This window comes from Pleurodeles waltl, chromosome 5, assembly GCF_031143425.1.
Source record: "Pleurodeles waltl isolate 20211129_DDA chromosome 5, aPleWal1.hap1.20221129, whole genome shotgun sequence".
In the NCBI taxonomy this organism is placed as follows: Eukaryota; Metazoa; Chordata; class Amphibia; order Caudata; family Salamandridae; genus Pleurodeles; species Pleurodeles waltl.
In genome coordinates, this window is record NC_090444.1 from 63,495,947 (window position 1) to 63,519,105 (window position 23,159).

At 46.5% G+C, this 23,159-nt stretch overlaps 1 protein-coding gene across 2 annotated transcripts in view; it reads left to right on the plus strand.

The window, feature by feature from the left end:
• The window catches only part of IFT172 (intraflagellar transport 172), a 589,829-nt gene that overhangs the window by 246,839 nt on the left and 319,831 nt on the right, over positions 1-23,159 (plus strand). For both annotated transcript variants that reach the window (XM_069233572.1, XM_069233571.1), the window contains exons 25-26: positions 16,016-16,160; positions 20,453-20,542. In XM_069233572.1, the coding sequence (XP_069089673.1) occupies positions 16,016-16,160; positions 20,453-20,542 (235 nt within the window). The remainder of the gene's footprint in view (positions 1-16,015; positions 16,161-20,452; positions 20,543-23,159) is intronic.

Below are 23,159 nucleotides of genomic sequence, written 5' to 3' on the forward strand. Positions count from 1 at the left end.
CAATGCCTGATGAATTGGCTCCACGCATGCAGATGGGAACTGTTGCAGGGAGAAATTTATGCTGCAGTGGCAGACAGCTTAAAGTTTGGCATTCAAGCTACCAGCCGCATGGTGGAGGAGATGTTTCTGTCACGCTGTCTGTTTGGTGGCTGGGGCACCAAACTCTGTTTGAGCCCAGTGTTTAAGGGGAGTAGGGTGATGATATGAACAGACTTAGACTGTTATAGGAATGCATAATTTGCCCTCCTGTACTTTTCTACATTTCAGTCCCGCTTCCATCCCCACATCTTTAAATGAAAGTTTTGTTATCTTTCAACCACAATTGTAGATGCCCTGCAAAACTCTGAGAAATAAACTCACTTCCAATATTGTTATTTTTCTCATCTGTGACATTGGAAATCTCAGCCACAACTTGATAACATTGTGTCAATACTGACCAGATTGTCGTCATATTCCTTCGTCATATTAGTGACACTCTAGGCTAAGGGCTAATAATTACTGACTGAAATTGTTAGTGTTGCACATAGGAATTAAGAAAATAAAATTTGGGGATCACAATACTTTTTAAAATGAGGCAACATTGTTATGAATGGTGTTCTGTGATCCTATTTTTCATGAATGCAGTTTTGTCTTTACTCTAAAATTCTAAATGTATTGCTTCATTTCTTTAAGTGCATCCGTCCCTGTTCCTAAGGGCGCATATGCAGTAGCTACGGGACCCATTGAGTCCTCAAGACTGATTTGTTTTCAGAGTCCTTATGAGTCAAATCAAAACATACAATCTGGGCAATAATTCCAAATCCCTTAGTAGATTAAGTCATCATAGAGTACACTGTAGGAAAAGGGATCTCTAGTTGAAAGTGGCTTGCACCCTGTCCAATTAGGGACCTTCTCTCTAGTCCGGGTAAGGGAATCACACAGCTAAGATAACACCTGCTCACCCCCGTGGTAGCTTGACTTATCTCAGAGGCAATGTGTAAAGTTTGTGTACACATAAAGTAACACAGTGAAAACACCACAAAAGTACTCCACGCCAGTTTAGGAAAATAGGCAATATTTACCTGAGTAAAACAAGACCAAACACGACAAAAATCCAACATACACAAGTGAAGACGCAAATTTTCAAAGATTAAATCTTAGTAAAGCACTTAGAAACACAATAGCTCCAACTGGGGCTATCTCCACGTCTTGACTTATTTGTTCCCAACAGTCCGACGCCACTTGCGAGGCAGTGCAGGGCCGGTCGTGGAGTCACATGGACCGCAGGTACAGTACCTTGGAAAACAAGGAAACAAAGATGTTGCACAAAGTTGGGGAGGTGAAGCATTGATGGAGCCAGTGCGGTGTCGGTTCCCTAATGCTACCGGGAAGGTGAGATGTTGATTCCTTACTGCTAGGCAAGAGAGGTGAGGCGTTGGTTCCTTACGGTTGCAGGGGGAGATGATGCGGCATTGGTGGAAGGTGTTGGTTCCTTACCACAAGACGAGGTTGATGAATCCTGCGGGTTAAGACACAAGGCTTCAATTTCATTGTGTTGCGATCACACCACAGGGCCCCAGGTGATGCGGCGGAGTCAGGTGTCACAGACGTCGGAGACACAGCACTTGGGACTCAAACTTTGGCACGTCCTCAGAGGTGCTGCAGCGGCAACAGGCCTGTGGTGTCGGTCGCGGTCGTTGCACTAAGCAAGAACCATGGCTCCAATGTAGGCAGCGGCGTTGGTTCTAGAAATGCTCTGGAGTCGATGTACTTGGTTTCTTATTGGTTGCACCAGAACTCACTCCTAAGGGCCCAGGAACTGATTTGGAACCACGTGGCAAGTCAAGATTCTCAGCAAGAGAGCCCAGGCACTGTCAGGTGTAGTCATTTGATGGCCTTGTGACTTCCTAACAGGAGGCAAGCTCAGTTCAAGCCATTGGGGAACTTTGGAAAGCAGGATGTAGAAAGCCAAGTCCAGTCTATTCACTCCCAGGACAGAAGCAGCAGGCCAGCACAGCAAAGTAACAGCTAGAGTGGCAGTCCCTCCTACAGCATCCAGCTCTTCTTCTTCAGTCCAGAGTTGTTCTAACTTTATGGGGCCAGAGGTCCAGTTCTTATACCTATTTCTGCCTTTGAAGTAGGCAAGCTTCAAAGAAACGTCTTTGTAGTGCACCAGAGCCTGTTTTTCCTGTCCTGGCCCTAGACACACTCCAGGGGGTTGGAGACTGCTTTGTTTAAGGACAGGCACAGCCCTATTCAGGTGCAAGTGCCAGCTCCTCCCACCATTCTAGCTCAGCAAGACCTGTCAGTATATGTAGGACACAACTCAGCTCCCTTTGTGCGACTGTCTAGAGTGAATTCCCAAACATTCCAACTGTCATCCTGACCCAGATTTGCATTCCATAGCCAGGCAGAGGCACAGAACGGTTAAGCAAGAAAATGCTCACTTCCTAAAAGTGGCATTTTCAAACTTACAAGTGTAAAACCAACTTCACCAAAAGATATATTTTTAAATTGTGAGTTCAGAGACCCCAAACTCCAGATCTCCATCTGCTCCCAATGGGAAATTTAACGTAAAAGATATTTCAAGGCAATCCCCATGTTACCCTACGGAAGAGACAGGCTTTGCAATAGTGGAAGCCGAATCTAGCAGTATTTCACTATCAGGACATGTAAAACAAACATGTCCTACCTTCTAAAAGCACTACACCCTGCCCATGGAGCTGCCTTAGGCATACCTTAGGGGTGACTTACTTGTAGTGAAAGGGAAAGTTTGGGCCTCACAAGTTGGTGCACTTGGCAGGTTGAAATGACAGTTTAAATCTGCACACACAGACACTGCAGTGGCGGGCCTGAGGCATGTTTACAGGTCTACTCGTGAATGGCACAATCAGTGCTGCAGGCCCACTAGTAGCATTTGATTTAGATACCCTGGGCACACCTGGTGCACTGTAGTAGGGACTTATTAGTAAATCAGATAAGTCAATCATGGATAAACCAATCACCAATACCATTTAGACGGAGAGCACTTGTACTTTAGCACTGGTCAGCAGTGATAAAGTGCCCAGGGACCTAAAACCAACAAAAAATAAACTCAGCACAGGATCAAAAACAGGAGATCAGAACCTTGTCAGAGAATGCTGCATAGATAATGGAATGGGCATCCAGAATGTCCCTGGGCAGACTATCATGAGGTATGCATTTTGTGTCTGTCTCCTGATTACGACGCTGCCTCCTCTCCATTGTGCCTCACCTTCCAATCCAAAAATACTTTTTGGTACTGAAGTGAGTGATGCTTGGTGCACAGGAGAATGCATTATCAGGATGTCTCAGAGATGCCAACATCTTTGGTGAAGAAGATTCCCTCGACACGGAAGAACAGGAAGAGTCCGACCCATCTGGTTTCCCAGCCGTGCAACTGCCATAAAGTGTGGAGTCAGTGTCATCTCATGAGTTCACTGATAAGAAAAGGAGGACATTAAACCAGTGCTGAAGACCCACCTTTACACAAAGAAAACACCCTGGGCTGTGAGTATACCTGAGACTGATATTACTAAGCTGAGGCCCTAAAGAAGTCCCATGTTGAGGTACAACACTGCTCATGTGGGAGTGTGATGTTGACCCCCGAGCATGGACATCAATAGAAGGCAAGCCAAGGGACCCTGCTGCTTTTGGGCTCTTGTCGGCCTCAGCAAAAGTTTTTGGAGCTGAAAGGTAGACACAGAAGGCAACAGAGTGGCAGTTAGCGCAGCAGCCTTTGGTGGACAGCTAATTTGGTGGCATTCCTATCATGCAGTGATAGGGCCCCGTGGGAGGACCTGCATAACCTTGTTTAGCATCTTCTAGAGCAGACCGCATAGGGAGGAGACAGTGCAGAGGGCAAATTCATCTCCATGCTAGAATCCACTGCACATTGGATGCCATAAACACAGCTTCTAGGTCTTCAGTGCCTGAGCCATACTCCGATGCCATGCCTGGATCCATATCTTAGGGTTCAAGCTCGAGATCCAGCAGCATCTCCTCAACCTCTCGTTCACTGGGAACACCTTTTTGGACTCCAGGTTGACAAGAAATGAACAAAAGATTTGGAGACAGCAAAGTTTATAGGAGCGCTTCAGACCACTCCATGCACAGGTTTCTTTCAGAAGCAGTTGGCCAGAGGGAGAGTGAAGACCACTCCTATCAGTGGCTGCAGCAAAGTGTGGGTACAAACCAAGGAGCACTGCTTTCTGGTGTGGTGGAACAGCAACAACTTGTTGCAAGACAGGCTTTTTGCAGACCAAGTATTGCAAGTGACCTTTTGCGAGGATGCCTCTATCCCAGGCTGGGGTGCTCATTGTAGGAGGCCTACTCAGTTTATGATGTACACCTATGGTGTAGTACCCTATACTGATTCCAGGCAGCCCTTAGTGATAGTGTTTTGGTGCCTAGAAAACCAAAGCTCTCCCTAGGGGTAGCTGTGGAGAGCAGCTCAGGGAGGAGTGTAAACCACTTACAAAACCACATTAGTCAGTCAGTGATGTTAACACAAGAAAGAATCACACCAAGTCTTACAAAAATAAAGTATGCTCTGTTATGATACTAGTACTAACCTAACTTTGGTATCTCTCCACTTGGAGATAACTACACACAACAATGAGTAGTAAACAACAGAAAAAGCATAGAAATAAATGGGGCCCTATTTGGGGGAGGAGGCGGGGGGCAAACCATATACTAAGAAAGTGGTATAAGAATGGAGTTGTCCAACCAAGGTAAGAGTGTTACTATCACAGGGACTGGAGAAGTACAAAACCACCCAAGGTAACAGAAATACCCCAGTTGCCCGTGTGCACAGATATTGTATCTAGCTGTGCGTCCCAGAGGCTAACACAGCACGGTTGCTGTTGGAATTTTCAGGATTCAGGACCCTTTCCAGAGGACCCAGAGGAGACCAGTTGGCACAAGGAAGATTTGATCGTGCCCCCACCCGTGGATACCCAGGAAAGTGGAGTACCTACACCAGGGAGCCGCGCTGTATAGGGGTGAAGTGACGTTGAAAACCTTAGTTGGAGTCATTGGGAGTCTTGTTTGCCCAGCTGCTGTTATGACCCTTGGACCAGGTCAGGGGGACACAAAGGTGAGTTCCGGACAAGAAGAACCTGAAAAAGAAGGGGTCAGAGTCTAGACCACTCGGAGGTGTAGGCAATGCCCACCCTTCTTGGGGAGGAGTTCCTGCAGGTCGATGATGGAAGGAATACAGCTGTGTAGTCCAGGTGATGCAGAAATATGCTTGGAGTCGCCCATTGAGCCGTCCCATGACAGTTGCTGGAATGCAGAGGGGTCAGTGGTCAGGAGAACCACCAACACGCTTTGGCAAAAGCAGGAAGAAGCTGCAGGGAAGTTTGCAGGATTTTGGGAACCAGCTAGGTCCAAATGACTCGACACTTGGAAGGGAAGTCGGGCCGGCCCTCAGAAGCAGGACAGTCTGCAGGAATCATTGGAGCCCCCCATGAGGACCCACAAGCAGCAGGCACAGGGATTTGCAGAGAGGCCTCAACAGAACAACAAAGGAGCCGCATGCCGCAGGTGTTGCAGGGTGGATGCTGATTTTGGGGTTGCAGAGTGTTGGAGGTCAGGGCTTCTGGGAGCTCAGAGATCTTCAAGAGGATCAGTCAACAAGCCTTAGTAACAGCAGTGATCGTGGTGCACAGTGGTTCTGTCCCAATGGATACAGCAATGGCCCACTGTCCCTCAAGTTGGACAGAAGACAAGTTGGACCTAGAGAGGGCCACAGAACCACCACCTGTGTAGCAAAGCTTTTGGATGTCCATGGAACAGCAGGGTCCTCCAGCCAGTAGTTGTCTTCGACGTGCCTGCAGATGCAGGGGAGTGATTCCTTCACTCCAAGAGTTTCTTTCTTGCTTCCTGATGCAAACAGAGTCCTTCTGATCCTGGAGGATGCACAGCATGGGTTGTTGTAGAATTCTTGCAGGAGCTGGAGAAACAATAATGCAGTGGGAGCTCTCCCAACTGGATAGTCTTGTTTCGGTTCCTAAGGCAGACCAGTAGTAGTCCCGGAGGCCAGGTTCAGAAGTGTCTTGCAGAGAGTTCCTTGTAAAGTCTTGCTTGATGAATCTAGGGTCCCACCCTCAGGGAAGCCCTTAGGTAACCCAGAAAGGGGGTTGGACACGGTCTGCAGTGACCCACCTATCAGAGGGGGTGAAGGACGTCATCTAGCTGACCTAACCAGTCAGATGCTCCCAGGGGCCTCAGCTCATCTTGTTTCCAACATGGAAAAACCAAGTAGCCATCTGGCAGAGCTCTGTGCACCTCCCTAGGGGAAGAGCTGGACAGGGGGGTGGTAACTCCTGTGTCCTTTGTGTAGTTTTGCACCAGAGCAGAAACCAAGGGTTTCCTGCACTGTTGCAAACCGGTTTATGCAAGGAGGGCACCAAATGTGCCCTTCAAAGCAGTCTGGTGCTCAGAGGCCACCCCAACCCAGCCCAGAGACGCGTATTTCAAAGGGGAAGGTGGTCACTTTCCACTCGACTCCTCAACCCCCACCCCTTTACATGAAATCCTTTGTTCTGCCTTCCCCTGCACGAGTTAGGCTCATCAGCAGGAGGGTAGAACATTTTCTGGGGTCATCAGCAGCAGGGGCTGGCGTGCAGGCAGATATGGGGGCTCCTCTAAGGAAGCGCCCCCAGGGTACATGGTATCATGCAACTAACACTGGAATTGGTGTAGTTGCATGTTTCCAACATGTTTGATACCAAACATGCCTAGGGTCGGAAAAGCCATTAGGTAGTTGGACATGTCGTGTTGACCAGTGTCCACTATATACCTTAAGATGGCTTCTCTCCGCACTTGCAAAGCCAAGAGAATGGAGTCTGGGGTGTGCAGGAGTACCACTGCTCATGCAGGGGTACCCTCACACTCACAGCCATGCACCCTGCCCTTGGGCTGAAGGGCCTACCATAGGGGTGACATACAGGCTCTTAGTGCACTGACCGCAATATAAGGCAAGTCTTATATCTGAAGTGAAAGGTGCATGCACCATTTCACACAGGCTGCAATGGCAGGCCTGCAGACCCAGTTTGCATGGGCTCCCCTGGGTGGCATAATACATGCTGCAGCCCGTGGGAGATCCCTGGGTTACCAATGACCTGGGTACCTAAGTACCATTTACCGGGGACTTACAGGGGTACCCCAGTAGGGCAATAGTGGGTGAAGGAATCACTTACCAAGTCAATTTTAGTGAAGAGAGCACCAACCCTTGAGTCCTGGTTAGCAGGATCCCAGTGTACTACAGTCTAAACACACTGACACCGGGCAAAAAGTGGGGATAACCATGTCAGAAATATCCTACTTTCCTACACTCATCAGAATGTGACCCTCTCAACAATGCTGCTTCAACTGCTTGGAACTGCTAGCCATTCACTCAGCCCTGAAAGCCTTCTTACAAGTCCTTCAGGGCAGAGTGGTCCTCATCAAGACACACATCCATGTAATACCTACCGAAGCAGATCGCCACATACTCCCCTTAGCTCTCTTATGTAGTCTAGCGGATGTAGCATTGGGCACTCTGCCACAACATTCACCTTGTGCAGAGCATCTCCAAGAGGCAGACAACAAATTTGCGGATATGGGTATCAGCAAGTCATCAAGTGAGACCTCCACCTCAGGTCCTTTACAGCTACTTCCAACATTGAGGCACACCACAGATAGGCCTGTTTACCACTCCAGAAAATGGCCAAGATTTTCCGCTAGGTACCCTCACCCACAGTCCATGGCCAATGCAGCGTGGACTAATTGGTAATTGTAGGAAGCTGGCCTGGTGTGTGCTGGATACTCAAGGTACTTACACCTTATACCAGGTCCAGGTATCCCCTATTAGTGTAGTGTAGGCAGTGCTATAAGCCAGGCTTTCTAGAGGTAGGTGTGGATGAGCATCCAAGGCCTATCTAGAAAACATGCAAAGCTCATTCAATGCCACTGTAGTCACACAGCACTTACACACATAAAAAGAAAACACTCAGTGTTAGAAAAATAAAGGTACTTTATTTTAGTGACACAATACGAAAAAGTACTATGAGGTAAGTTACACACCAAATATATACACTAGTTACCAGAAATAGGCATAGAAAGTGATAGAACACAGTGGAAATGCAGTTAGACAATAGTGACCCTAGCGGAAGCCCAAACCATATACTAAAAAACTGGAATGAGAACACAGGACCCCCCACCTAGATAAGTGGAATGTGTAGAGGGGAACTGGGGTACTAGAAAACCCCAAAGGTAAGTACCACAGTGCCCCCTAGCGACAAGGAGGAAAGGAGTAAATTACTGTATTTTTCCCAAACCACCGAAAAAGGAAGAAAATCTAGAAAATGCAGCACCTAGACAGGACTGCAAGAGTCCAGCGGTGGATTCTTGAAGACTAAGACTTGTGGAAAAAGACGACCAAGTCCAGAGTCACAGAAGAGTCAAGGAGGAGTAGGAGCTTCTACCCACCCAGCTGTGGATGCAAGAGTTGGTCGACAGTGATGTGAAGAAGGTCAGCACTGCAGCCCTGGAGTCGGTGAAGAGTTCCTGAGGGATGCAGGCGATGTCCCACGTTGGAAGAAGAATAGCAGTCCGGTGTTGGTGTAGTAATTCCACCAACAAGCCTTGGCAAAGGCAAATGTCGTGATTGGCAGAAAGTGGAACTACCAGGGCCCAGAAAGGCCCAGGAGGACTCAACCCAGGAGAGGGAGTCAAATGGGACCCTCAGCGACACAGAGAGCCCACAAAAGCAGAGGCAGCACCCCCAGGAGTCCCACAGGATGGGGACACAAGAGTCGCAGAAGAACCCACACAGCACAACTGGAGAAGGGTCCCACGCCGCAGGAGACCCATGCAGAGGGCTGTGTCGTAGGAAGGAGTGCTGGGGCCTGGAGCTCCACGTAGCCTGAAGATCCCTTCGAGGAGATGCAAAGAAGCCTTTGTGAGGTGCACGGAGGTACTGTCCTGCATGGGAAGGCAAGGGCTTACCTCCACCAAAGTTTGTCAGCTGGCAAAGCGGACCAAGAGGACTACTCCAGACCACCACCTGTGATGCAGGAACCACGCAGCTCAGGATGAGAGGAGATCCACGCAGCCGGTCATCGTTGTAGTATGTGTCTGCGAATGCAGGGAAGTGACTCCTTCACACCAAGGGAGATTACTTTTTCCTTCTCATGCACTGAAGACTTGCCACCCTCAGAGAATGCACAGCCGGGAAAATGTTGCAGAAGCTGGCAGGAGCCATGGAAACAATGTTGCAAGAAGAGTCTTTATCGTAGATGCAAATTGTCGGTACCCTGAGGGTCCAGTCGCGGTTCCAGTGGCTAGAAGTCGAAGTAAGGTTGCAAGCCAAATCTGAGGACCCACCCAAGAGAGAGACCCTAAATAGCCCTGAAAGGGACATTGGTCACCTAGCCAGGTGACCACCTATCAGGAGGGAGCTCTGGCATCACCTGCCTGACCTGGCCTCGTCACTCAGATGCTCTCAGAGGTCCCTGTCAACTTTGGATTCAAGATGGCAGAACCCAGGTACCCTCTAGAGGAGCTCTGGGCACCAGCCCTGGGGTGGTGATGGACAGGGGAGTGGTCACGCTCCTTTCTATTGTCCAGTTTCGTGCCAGAGCAGGGACTGGAGGTCCCTGAACCAGTGTAGACTGGTTTACGCATGGAGGGCACCAAATGTGCCCTTCAAAGCATACCAGTGGCTTGAGGAGGCTACCTCTCCCATGCCATGTAACATCTATTTCCAGATGGAGCGGGTGTGTTAACCCCCTCTCCAAAAGGAAATCCTTTGTTCTGCCTTCCTGGGCTTGAGCTGTTCAAGCAGCAGGAGAGCAGAAGCCTGCCTGAGGTGTGGCTGCAGCTTGGGTTGCCTGGAAAACCCTGGAAGTCTGGTAGAAGCAATGCTGGGGGTCCTCTAAGGAGCCCCTAGAGTGCATTGAATCATACTTTCAGTACTGGCAACAGTATTGGGGTATGATTCCAAGATGTTTGATACCAAACGTGCCTAGGTTCGGAGCTACCATTATGTAGCTGGACATGGGTAGTAACCTATGTCCAGTACATGTGTAAAATGGTGTCCCCGCACTCACAAAGTCCACGAGAATGGCACTGGAGTTCACGGGGCACCTCTGCTAGAGCAGGGGTGCCCTCACACACAGGTACTTGCACCCTGACCTCTGGGCTAGGAGGGCCTGCCATAGGGGTGACTTATAGTGACCTGGTGCAGTGACCTGTGGTGGAAAAGGGTGCATGCACCCTTTCACGCAGGCAGCAATGGCAGGCCTGCAGAACACTTTGCATGGGCTCCCCATTGGTGGCATAATACATGCTGCAGCCCTTAGGGGATCCCCTGGTACCCCAATGCTCTGGTTACTTGTGTACCATATACTAGGGACTTACATGGGGGCACCAGTATGCCACATGTGGGGTGAAAATGGTACCAGCTACCAAGTTGGAGGGGAGAGAGTATAATCACTGGGGTTCTGGTTAGCAGGATCCCAGTGAACACAGTCAAACACACTGACAAACAGGCAAAAAGCAGGGGTAACCGTGCTAAAAAGAGGCTACTCTCCTGCAGTTATGGATATTTGCCTATGCTTTTCTACCTCTCCCACTGCTTCCCTACGGCTTGAGGAAACACAGACAAACATAACTAACCTTCATGCTATTAGCACCAACCTGGATGAGACAGGCCTGGTACTCCACCCTCATAGAGATGTTCACCAGCCCTTACGAGACGCTTCTGCTCAGGTTAGACCTTCCAACAAGTCGAGTGAGGCCTCCGGATCCCGGACTGTACAGCCTTGCGATTTGGCACCTGAGGGTCTAAAATTGAGGAACCTAGCCTTCCTCAGGAATGTATTTCCATATTAAAGGAAGCCCGACTACCTACAACATGGGTTTATTGTTCCTCAAAATGGAGAAGGTGCATTCACCACCACATTTCCGGAAACCTGAACCTGCTAAAGCATACCATTCAGGATCTTATTGCCTACTCTTGCAGAAAGAGTGGGCCTTGTTGACATTTCTGTTTGCCTACACTTAGCTTCAGTCACAGTTCCTCTTCCAGACGGTGGCCTTCCTGGTCGCTAAGATGCATTAGTGAACTACAAGCACTCATCCTTCAAGAGCCCAATATCCAGATCCACAGCGACTAAGTTGTTCTTAGAACCAGTCCTCAGTATCAGCCATACCATAGTGCTCCCAGTCTACTTCCTGCAAGAAGATCCTGTTGCATACAGAGCACTCCACACGTTAGATGTCCAAAGAGCTCTTTTGTACTACATTAATAAGACCAAGCGGTTTCAAAATTTGTACTAGATCTCAGTCTTCTTTGTAAAGCCTCAGAGATAGCATCCCATTTCCAAGGCAGAGATAGCTAAATGCATAGTCAAAATTATTTAGACTTATTATCATAAAACAAAGAGGTTTATGCCTGTGCCACAATAGGGCACCCCGCCCCCAAGAAAGGAGTGACCACAGTCTTCTCAAGGAAACATCCCACATGTGGCTAGTTCTAAGGCAGCCACCAGAACAACGCCACACATCTTAACCGAGCACTACTTTGTGTACATCTTAGCCCGCCAGCAGGACATTGTATGTCAGACGGTGTTAGGGACCTTGTTTCAGGCAAGTGCATCATCCACACATTAGCCACCACTTCCGGCAAGTACTGCTTTACAGGCTATAGTAAGTTACATGCTACAAACTTATGATGGTAGTTACCGTGTAAGCATCTGTTCATGGCATATAGTGCTGTAGATTCATATGTGCCAACCGTCTTCCCCGGAATCCTTTCTTTTGCAGATCACTTGTCTTCAGTATTTTACTGCAACTGCGCTTGACGCATGTTGGAAATGGCCCTTTTTGCAGGGTTATCCCCAAACCTTTTGCCTTCTTCCTCCTATTTTTTTTAGATCTGTTTTTGCTGGTTTATTGTCTGTCCACTTTACCACTTCTAATCAGTGCTAAAGTGCAAGTGCTCCCTATAGAAATTGTACTGTTGATTGGTTTATCCATGATTGGCATATTTGATTTACTGGTAAATCCCTAGTAAAGTGCACTAGAGGTGCCCAGGGCCTGTAAATCAAATGCGAATAGTGGGCCTGCAGCACTGGTTGTGCCACCCACATTAGTAGCCCTGTAAACATGGCTCAGAACTGCCACTGTAGTGTCTGTGTGTGTGTAGTTTTAAACTGCCAATTCGACTTGGCAAGTGAACCCACTTGCCAGGCCTCAACCTTCCCTTTTATTACATGTAAGGCACCCTTAAGTTAGGCCCTAAGTAGCCTCATGGGCAGGGTGCAGTGTATGTTTAAGGTAGGACATATACTAGTGTGTTTTATATGTCCTAACAGTGAAATACTGCCAAATTCGGTTTTCACTGTGCAAGGCCTATCTCTCTCATAGGTTAACGTGGGGGCTGCCTTTAAATATCCTTAAAGCGCAGATTCCCTTTGGGAGTAGATAAAAATTGGAGTTTAGGGTCTCTGAACTCACAATTTAAAAATACATCTTTTAGTAAAGTTGGTTTTTAAATTGTCTGTTTGAAAATACCACTTTTAGATAGTAGGCATTTTCTTGCTTATACCATTCTGTGACTCTGCCTGTTTGTGGATTGTCTGTCTGGGACAGTTTGACAGTTGGTCTGTTTTGCACCTTTCTAGACAGTGACACAAAAGGGGGCGGGGTGTAGCCTACATATCCTGATGAGCCATCTGAGCTAGAGAGAAGGGAGGAGTGTTCATTCACACCTGAAAGGACTGTGCCTGCCCTCACACAGTGCAGTCTCTTACCCCCTGGTGTGTGTCTGGGGCCTGGCCTGGACAAGGAAGGATCTTGCTAACACTTGAGACTTTGTTTTGAAGCTTGCCAACTTCAAAGGCAGAACTGGGTATAAGAAGACCCAAAATCCCAGACTTTTAGAATCTTTCTGGAATCAAGAGGAACCTCTGCAAGGAGAAGAGCTGAAGGAGGAGTACTGTCCCTTGGCAGTGTTGGTCTGCTGGTCTGGCCTGCAGTTGCTGCTTCTGCCTGAAAAGAGCTGGCCTGCACTGTGACCTGCCAACGCCACACTGAGTCGCATTGCCCCGCAACCCTGGTCTCCCTGGCGCATCATCGGACAACGTCACCGAGCAGCTGCTCCCACTGCAACCTGTGGGCCCCGCACTCCAGCATCGCCTGCTGACACCGCAGCCTGGGCATCCCAGACGACGACGCTCCTGCTGACACCGCTGCCGCTGCCTGCACTGTGGCCTGTGGACACCGCTCGTGAGGCACATGAAGCACCGTCCCATCCAGCACAGCAGCCGCGGTCCACCGACGCCAGCACCATCGACTCCGGTGTTATCACCAGGCATCCTGCCCGCTCCGTGGCCTGTGGACACCGCTAGTCAGGGTCAAGAAGCACCGCCCCGTCCTGCACCGCTGGCTTGGGCCTGCCGACGCCAGCGCTTCAGCAACGCCGATGCCGCTGCCGGCACTGTGACCTGTGGACACGTACGTCGCATCGCCCCGCCCCGCTTCACACTGCATCCCTGGTCTTACCGACGCCGTCACTGAGCCGCTGCCTGCACCGTGACTTGTGGGCACCGCACATCGCATCGTCCCGCTTCTCACTGCAGCCCCGACACCATCCACGCAGGCGCACCCGACTTCATCAGCCTGGAGTTCGATCTGCAACGCGTGTGACCTCAAAGGCCCGACGACTCCTGCACTGACTCCGCGACATCAGTGACGCCGCTCTCCAGAGCTCACCGCAAGGATCATGACGCCCTGCAAATCCAAGGTACTGTTTGTGGGTCTTTCCAACACCATAGCTGACCGGCAACGCCGCGGCCGGCCTGAACTGTTGGTTTTGTTGATCACGACACCGTGATAGCCCCAGGTGGACTTCAAGGAACTGTAGTTTGAGTAAATCTTGCAGAATTCATATTTTTCTTACTGTATGTTGGATTTTTATAGTATTTGGTCTTGTTTTATATAGTTAAATATTGGCTATTTTTCTCAAACTGGTGTGGTGTCCTTTTGTAGTGTTTTCACTTATTATTGTGTGTTATGTGCAAATGCTTTACACATTGCTTCTGAGATAAGCCTGACTGCTCGTGCCAAGCTACCAAGGGGGTGATCAAGGGTTATCTGAGCGGGTATCTCCCTTATCATGACTAGAGTGAAGGTCCCTACTTGGACAGGGTGCAAACAGACTGCCAACTAGAGACCCCATTTCTAACAACGCATCTCTTTTACATTCATTCTCTATGCATACTCTCACCTGCTGTGCAAAAAAATAAACAATCTAACATGGAGTTTGTGCCCATGCACAATGTCTATCAAGAGGAGGAGTCATACCACTTCTTGTGGCTCGGAGTCAGAGACTTTGTGCATGAACTTTTGCAAGTTGTTCCTGTTCAGATAGCACTAGATGGCATGAGTGTCCTAAGCATGTGACCGCACAGCACTACACTTTACAAATAGAGGTTTGCTGGGTAGCCTTTACTTTAGAAAATTATGTCTAATATCTTTTGATAATTATGTTTTGTTTTTTATTTATTTTTAATGTATTTTAGTCTTTGACATATATTAGTTTCAATAGCTTGTTTGTTATTGTTAAATAATTTTATGGTTTAATAATCATATAGTTTAAAAAAAATATATACACAGGTTTATATCGTGTCATATAATATGAATTGTCTTTTTAAATTTAAGAACTATTTATTTAATTAATAATGTAGTATACTTTATAATTGCATTTTATAATGTATTGATATAATTTTTAAAGTTTGTATGAATATTTTTTTTAATGTACTACATTTTGTTTTAAAAAACATATTTTTTTGTTACTATAATGTTAGGTAAATTTAAAGATGTGCACTCACCAATGCAATGTTGATATTGTAGTCCACAACATGTTAGTAGTTAATATTCTTGTATTTTAAAAGTAAGTAGAGATTTTGATCATCAGAATTTTTTCTGACACTTTTGTATCTCAATATTTTTGAATTTTTTAGATTTATATTTTGTCATAGAAGCTGCATAGTCGGCTTTACATCCATCCTTCCGGGGTAAATAAACTGAGTATCTATGAGTCCTGTTAAATTGGATAATATGACATCTGTTATTTTAATTTCTTAGAGGGTGGAACTCTGTCCGGTATAATGGAGACAGTGGTGTTATTATTAATAGCATAATTGCTATGTCTTCTAGAACATTTGAACCTGATAAGCAGTGTTCACTGATGGGTTAAAGGAACTGTCATCAAATGTTGCTGGGCTATTTCAACACAGGTGCCCTTAGGCTGTAGATCTCCAAATATGATTTGCCTTCTGGTACTCTGGCGTGCCTCCTGCTCTACTGATCTTTCGAAAACAGCTGGATTTATGCAGATGTTTTATATACACCCATTGCCCAAATACAATTGTACCTATTTACACCACTGTCTCTTAAAATAAAGTCCTACAGGTTGAAATCATCAAATTTTTAAAAATACCAATTTGCTTGGAAATTGGTTAAAACAAATGTAAATAATACTCAAGAGAGCTATTTATTCCTACAAGTGTCATCTCAATTAGCCTCCTTAATATTATTCCCTCCTCCTACCACTATGCAGGAGGGGAGGTAACAAGAGTAAGAAAGCTCAGTACATGCTTTTCAGATGACAAGGACTAATCATTTTTAATTACATTGCTCTTGGATCTGCTGAAGCCCCCAGTCCCATGCAAGGTCATTATAGCCTCTCCTTCCTTTGAAGTAAGTTAAATTAGAAACTGCCATCACAAAGTAATAATCATGTACACACTTCTTACAAAGCGTTTTGATTAAGTGGTAAGATTCATAAACTGCTGAATGAATATTCCGCTTTGATACATGAAGCTAGTGTGTTTTGTTTGTGAAAGGAGACTCCTTTATCCTTTACCATCCGAGGTGGGAAAAATCTTCAGAAATTAATCACATGGACCTGGGTCTTGTTATTAGACAAGTTTAGAGTCTAAATTTGCCTTTCTCCTGTTGCCAGGTGCTCTATGAAAGCCATTGAAGCAGCCATTGGAGCCCGCCAGTGGAAAAAGGCTGTTCATATTCTGGATCTGCAGGATGGAAAGACAGCAACCAAGTACTATCACAAGATCGCACAGCACTACGCATCATCGCAGGAGTATGAGGTAAAAGTTATTTTATAATGTAATGAAACTGAAATAGAATTGTGACCACAATTTCCTTACCTTATAATATTCCCCAGGCATCAGACTGGATCCAGAAATTTTGAGCAATCCCCGTGTGCACCGGTAAGTGGTGTAATTTGGCTCTGCATGGCATCGTTGGCATTGTTAGTGCCAGAACTGACATGCGTGCATTACCTGTATAGGTGCCACCCAAGAGCGCTAACCTCAGTTCCTTCTTTTTCAAACTGTTGCATAGCAGTTGTAGTCATGTTTTTTAGGCACACTGTTTTAGCAACTAGGCCTGCGCTTGTGCCCTTTAGCCCAGTTAAATTTTTTTCAGCTTCACTTTGTTACTTTAGCATAGGCCACATTTGTGGTGCTGTCTTTTTCTGTATCTAGTAGCTCTCTCGCCTAGGAAAGCATTGCGTCTTTAACAAGACATTCTTTTCACTTTGTGCTTTCCTCGAAGCTGCAGCGAGATAGTTGCCGGCAAAGTGGTACACTGCGTCTCCAACATTCACAGAAACATACACGTTCTTACCTGGGACATTTTCTCAGAACACCAGCTGTTTTATTATAGAAACACTTCTCTGTCCCATACATGTTAGAGGGAGATTCCATTGAGATGACAACAACCGCATGCTGATTGCCTTCGCTACAGCTGCTTGTTTAGACTACCAGACCCGTGGCCTACATGGGTGATGGTGTGTTTCTATATAACGGGCTTCCGTGCTCAGGTATGGGGGATGATGTCTTCCCGGGGAGGGGGGGGGGGACTGAAGGGTGGATCAAGTCTTATCATGCTATGCTCTAACATGGGTTAGGTAGGAACCACAAATATTACGCGTAGCAACAGTATGGTGGGACTTTTCCTGTGTTTCACTCTTCTTGTCACCATTTTGCTTCTAGTGTGTTTTATCATCCTAGTTATTGCAATTCATGCCATTTTATTTAAGATGCAGCTGATTCAATAAACCTTATTGAACTATTCTCTGTGTATGCATTTGTGAGACTAATGTAATTGAGAGAAAAGGATGAGATCTGATGCATTGCGATTTCCCTGAGAAGTCATTCTTGTCATTCGCCCGGTTGCCACAAATCATCTCTGCTCTTGGATGAGGTGAGGCACTGCTAGTTGGCCGGGAAACGGATTAGGCTGCGAGTTGTCACATGGTGTGGGATTGGACTCAGTTACCCACAATTCAGGTGATTCGGCTGCCCGAATCCGGCAGCCTCATCAGGATAATGAGAGCCTATGCAACAAAACCATCAGCACAGATTTAGAGGAGCTCCCTTTAGCCTCCTTTTAACAGTCTAGCATGCCTTTTCAGCTTTTTCTGAGGATGTCCCAGAAGAAACCCACCGCATTCAAGCATTATGGAGCATGTCATCCATGGATGTTGGTGACAGAGCCCCACTTCTTGTCTCTGTGGTGACTGGAGAAGGGACCCTGACTGAGCGTTGTGTGTGGAGCGTAGGACCGTGAACCCCAAGGCCATCCGCAAGCAGGCCATGAAGCTCCTGGACGCTCGCTATGCGCCTCTACGCTGCCCAAGGTCCTATTAACGTTTGAGGTCTCAGGCCGCTCCCAGAGTTGTGGGGCCACGCATGTGTTGGTCCTCATTGCTCTCCCAGACTTCTTCAGGTAGGTCCTGTAAAAAGAAGTCCAAGCATTCTTCATCTTCCCCTCGTCGCTCCTATACTTTGGAGAAAGCAAGAGAAAGATGCCACAAATTCAGGCCCCACTCTCAGGTTGTTCCTGTGCAGCCTACATTGGAAACTGGGTCTGCTCCACATTTCAGTTACCCCCCTCCCAACTCCGTGAGTTATGAGGCCCTGAGCCTTGTTTTTGGGAGGCTGAAGCACTCAAGAGCACCCTAGGCCCCCAGAAGGACTGGTGCTCCTCGGACTCCTCTCTCCTCCCACAGTGGCTACAGAGTAAAGGGTTTCTTTTGCAATGATGGTCTGGATGGGAGCCGAGGTCCTGGACCTAATACTGCCCATGGTCGAGGTCCAGACCAGTGTCTTGAAAGAGGTACTTCAGCCCTGGGTATCTCCTTCAGAACCCTTAATATTATTTAATGAAGTTCTCACTGCTGTCCTGTTTGGGGCCTGGGCCAAGCCCTGCAGAGGCACTCTTGTGTACAGGACCATTGCTCACCACCATTGGCTCGCTCCCAGGGACCAAGCCTTCCTCTCCCAGCACCCCATGTTTTAGAACCTGGTGATCCAGGACCCAACCTCTCGGATCAATCCCAGCACGTTTCCTACTACATCACAGGATAGGGAATCCAAGAGGCTTGGATACCTTCTGTAAAAGGATTATTTTCTTCCACCAGCCTTACACTGCAGGCAGTAAACATTGCATGCTTATTGGGCTGGCTTTCCATATTGTTTGGGATATGATTGCTCAAGCGCTGTCTGTGGTTCCAGATGAGGACTGGACCATACTTTCCCAAGCTATTGCTGACGGAAGAGATGCAGCAAAGTTCACAATCATATGCGGGTTAAGTAGGACAGGCTCACTGGGAGAGGCATTGCTGCTACCTGGGTAAACAATAAGAGTTATGAATTTGTACGTGTTTCATGTCTCTTTGGTGCCAGCATCAGTTTTCTATCCTTAAACTGCAACTGCTGAAATCTGTAATTATGCTAATGGGGTGGTAGATGTACAGATTTTTAAGTAGGCAAATCATTATGGTACCTACTCTGTCTCCAGAATAATCCAGTACCGGCTTTGCCTCCACAAGAATCAATTCCCTGGAAAATCGACTGCAGTACAACAGTTCAAGCTTTGGTTCTCTTATATCTAGACAGATGCAAAGTCCTGCTCTGCCTTCTCCCTGACAGCACCAAACAGCATACTACATGTATTATCATGACTCATCAAGGACCTCTGGACGTTCAAACATATCTCTTCAAAACTGTTGGCACAAGGCTGGTGCCCTTTCTAGGACTGCATCATCCTCAGTAGGCCGCATCACACACACGGCTGCCAGGAGCTACAGTTCCCTCCTCCCCCAAACTTACAACTACCTCTGGCAGGCAGTGCCACACCAGAGTCCATGACTAGTGCCAGACTGGAAGCAAACAAATGCAAAAAAGAGACAATCAGAAGACAAGCCATCTCCACCCATGTTTGAAGGATCTGGAACACCATCAAAAGAGACAATCCGAAGACAAGCCATCTCCACCTATGCTTGAAGGATCTGGAACACCATCAAAAGAGACAATCAGAAGACAAACCATCTCCACCCATGCTTGAAGGATCTGGAACACCATCAAAAGAGACAATCAGAAGACAAAACATCTCCAACTATGCTTGAAGGATCTGGAACACCATCAAAAGAGACAATCAGAAGACAAGCCATCTCCACCCATGCTTGAAGGATCTGGAATCCCATCCCCATCAACTGTAGAATTGTCCCAACCTTTCAGGAGACCAGAAGATGAAAACTCACTTCTTCAGAGAACCCCAGGGGGCTGATTCAGAGTTTGAAGGAAGAGGTTACTCAGTCACAAACGTGACTGATATCCTGTCCGACGTATTACGATCCCATTATATCCAATGGGAATCGTAATGCGCTGGATGGGATCTCTCTCACGTTTGTGGCAGAGTAACCCGTCCACCAAGCTCCACATCGGACCCTAAATCTCCGCATAATAGGATTGATTTGCCACAAACACCCAGTTTCACTTTAAACTATCTTGAATAATAACGGGGACCCTGCCATTGTTCAGCACTTCTTTGCTTGCTGGCTGGATCCATGCTCTAAAACTACCTACACATAACACAGGAACAGAACGTAATATGATATCACTTGTTGGCTATGCTCTCCCAGCACCATAAGATCGTGTCCTTGCAGCTCATGTAAATATGTCAGTACTGCGAAAGGCAACTCCTTGTGCTGTTTGAAATTAGAGAGTAAATGTTTGGCCTATACACTTGTTAATACTTGGCATTGCTAAAGTAAGATTCCCAGATTGCCCACAAGGGATGAAAGATACCAATGCTCGAGAACTGCAGTTACAGGCAAGTAACCTATTCATTGTAGTGTGTGTTTGTGAACAGTCATGCTATTGCTATTGCTGGTGCTGCTATTTTTATTACTGTAAAACAATCGGTTGATTTAATACCTCAATTAACAATTGTCTTGTTGAATGTCAAACAGATTTGATCAGTAATGATCTGAAATACAACATGAGAGATTTCAAACAATCTCTATTGATGATATATTGACCATGCTGATCCAGCAGAAAGCAATGACGTTATCTAATTGTGCTTCCCCCAGGTTGCAGAGCATCTGTACATTAAAGCAGATCGGACGAAGGATGCGATTGATATGTACACCCAGGCTGGCCTTTGGGAAGAAGCTCACAAGGTACAGCCGCAGGATGGTGTATAGGGCAGGAGGGTGTCATGAGAGATTGCGCCAGCACTGTACTTTGAGCATCTCATTAGCTGGTTGTGATGAGAGTAGATGTCATTACCAAGCTACTGCTTATGTCACCTCAATATTTAAAAGATTTCAAATCATTATGTATTCATCCAATGTTTGCTAGAAAGGGCATGCCCTAAGATGGTGCTCAAGTCAACAGTTAAAGCTGGAGCATGTTTGACGTACTAATCAACTGCATTTGGAGTATGAAAATGCAAGCATTATAGTGAGATCTGAGGGCTAAGACTCAACAGAAGGTTGCAACGGTTCACTGGCCTGGAGCCCTGCTAGACTACCTCAGATTGCTGTTATTGTGCAGCGCTAGGTAAATGTCCATGTCTACCTTTTAGCACAGCCAGCTCCAAGTTTAAGTATCCATCCCAGTTCTTTTATTTATTATTTTGAATTGTGCAGAGTAATTCATTAACTAAATCAATACTAGGTTTCTTGTTAGTGCTGTTAAGTTTTACAGTCTTGGTTGCGATAGATAATTAGTCTTTGTTTAACTCCATGTCTTAAAGCTGATTGGATATTTGGGTGCATGTTCAGTAGTTACTGGGTTTCTAGTGCCCCTAAAAGAAATGTACTAAGACGTAGTACTGATGTAAATAGTGGTAGCTAATCTCATTCAGTTTAAGAAGGCTCAGTGTGGAAGCCTGATATCTCAGTCAAGGAGCTGGGACTGAAACTGGCAACAAAGGCCTCTCAAGTCCCTTCTCACCCCAAATTGTATGTGAGAAAGAGTTTTGCAGAAATTTGTTGTAACCTTAAGTTATGCCACTCCCTAGCAGATGTGGAGACTGTGGCTAGGTATCTGCTGAGGTTGTCTAAATGAGTATCAGCAAGCCCCATTGGCATTTTGCATCACTTCACAGAACTCTGTGTTAGGATAGAGGTAGACATATTATCTAGAGACCTAAAAAAAAAACCCAAGAAGTGAAGGATTTCTTACATTTTATACTTTCCCACCCTGCTATTATTTCGAGTTCCATTTTTATGAATTGACTCCTCCTTGTTATGGCCATGGTGGATTTGTGCCCCACAATTTTATTATGTGAGCCATCATAAAAGAAAGAATGTTTTCAGTAATGTTTATTTAATAATAGCATGCACGTTAAATTGGTGTGTTTCAGTTATTACACAGATTGTGGACTGGATAGTGGATTTCTTTTATTTTTAATTTTGTTCCTCTGAAACAGTGGGAAGGGTTGCTGCTGAATCAACACAAATGTTTTGATAACAGCAACTGGAGCTTTTACTTAGACTTAATCCATTGGGCAACTTACGAGCTGTAGCTCACTGGTGTGTCACACTAAGAAGCCATACTAAGCAAACTTTGCTTCTTTTCAGCAGACATCACTATCCTGTAACTCAATGAAAAGTATGTTTACTTCTCCCCAGCAACCCAGATGTTAAGCAAATCCACTAGAGGTTTGGACCCGGCCCACTACCTGCCTCCATCTTATGCTCGTGACCTCCAGCTTCCTTGTAGCATTTGCTACCTCACCTTTGGCTGCAGATCTGGAATTCATAAATGAATTCCTCTGTGCGAGGCGTGTTGCTTCAAGACTGCCTCATGTCTGCCATTACTTGCTGTCTCAAATCTTCAGGCACAAGTGCTGGAAAGGGAGGCGGTTCCTATTTTATTTTTTTCATCACTGCTCAGCAGCGATCTTGTGGGCCTTTCCCCAGCTCTCTATTCTTACCACTAACAACTCTTCTGGGCCTATTGCGCGTTTAGACCTCTTACCTCCTTTTGATGCAGTGGACCACTCAATTCTTATCAGTTGTCTTCCTCATTTTGGAATCCTTAGTCTGGCACAACAGTAGTATGCCATTTGAGTTCCGTGGGAAATGTCCAGACTCCTAATGGCTAATTATCTCAAAGTAATATGCACCATTTATACCGAGGAATTAAGCTGTTAGAACTGCACAACACAAGATGCTACACAATCATCATCCATTTTTCTCCAATCCTAAAGGGTGTAATGACTGCAGTGTCCAGACTCCCCATGGAGTTCTTTGCCTATGCAGCTGCCAACACACATTAGACTAAAAACTTTAGGCTGTCATATCAGTTACTGGCTCTCCATAAAGAGGCAGCCCTTGAGGAGCAGAGGAAAAGAATGAGACCGTCCCTGGTTCATGATGATGATAGAGTTGGCTCTGGAGTGTTTGGTATTTTGGTAAACAATTTGAAGAGGTGAACAAAGGCAATAGAAGCCGAGCAGTGGGAGCATTCCTCTGAGGGTTCTTATGGTGTGAGGTCGCTGTCACTTTACCAAACTTCAGTGGCAACCTTTTGGTAGTGTGCAGCTGTCAAAGACTGCAGAGCATTTGCTATACTGCATTGTAGGAAAGTGCCCTTGTTGGCATGGTTACTCCCCCCCCCCCCACACACACACACTTTTTGCCTGATATTGATACCAACTTTGACTGAGATTGTGCTGGGATCCTGCTAACCAGGCTCCAGCACCAGTGTTCTTTCCCTAACCTGTACTTTTGGTTCCACAATTGGCACACCCTGGCACACAGTTAAGTTCCTTGTAAAATGTACCCA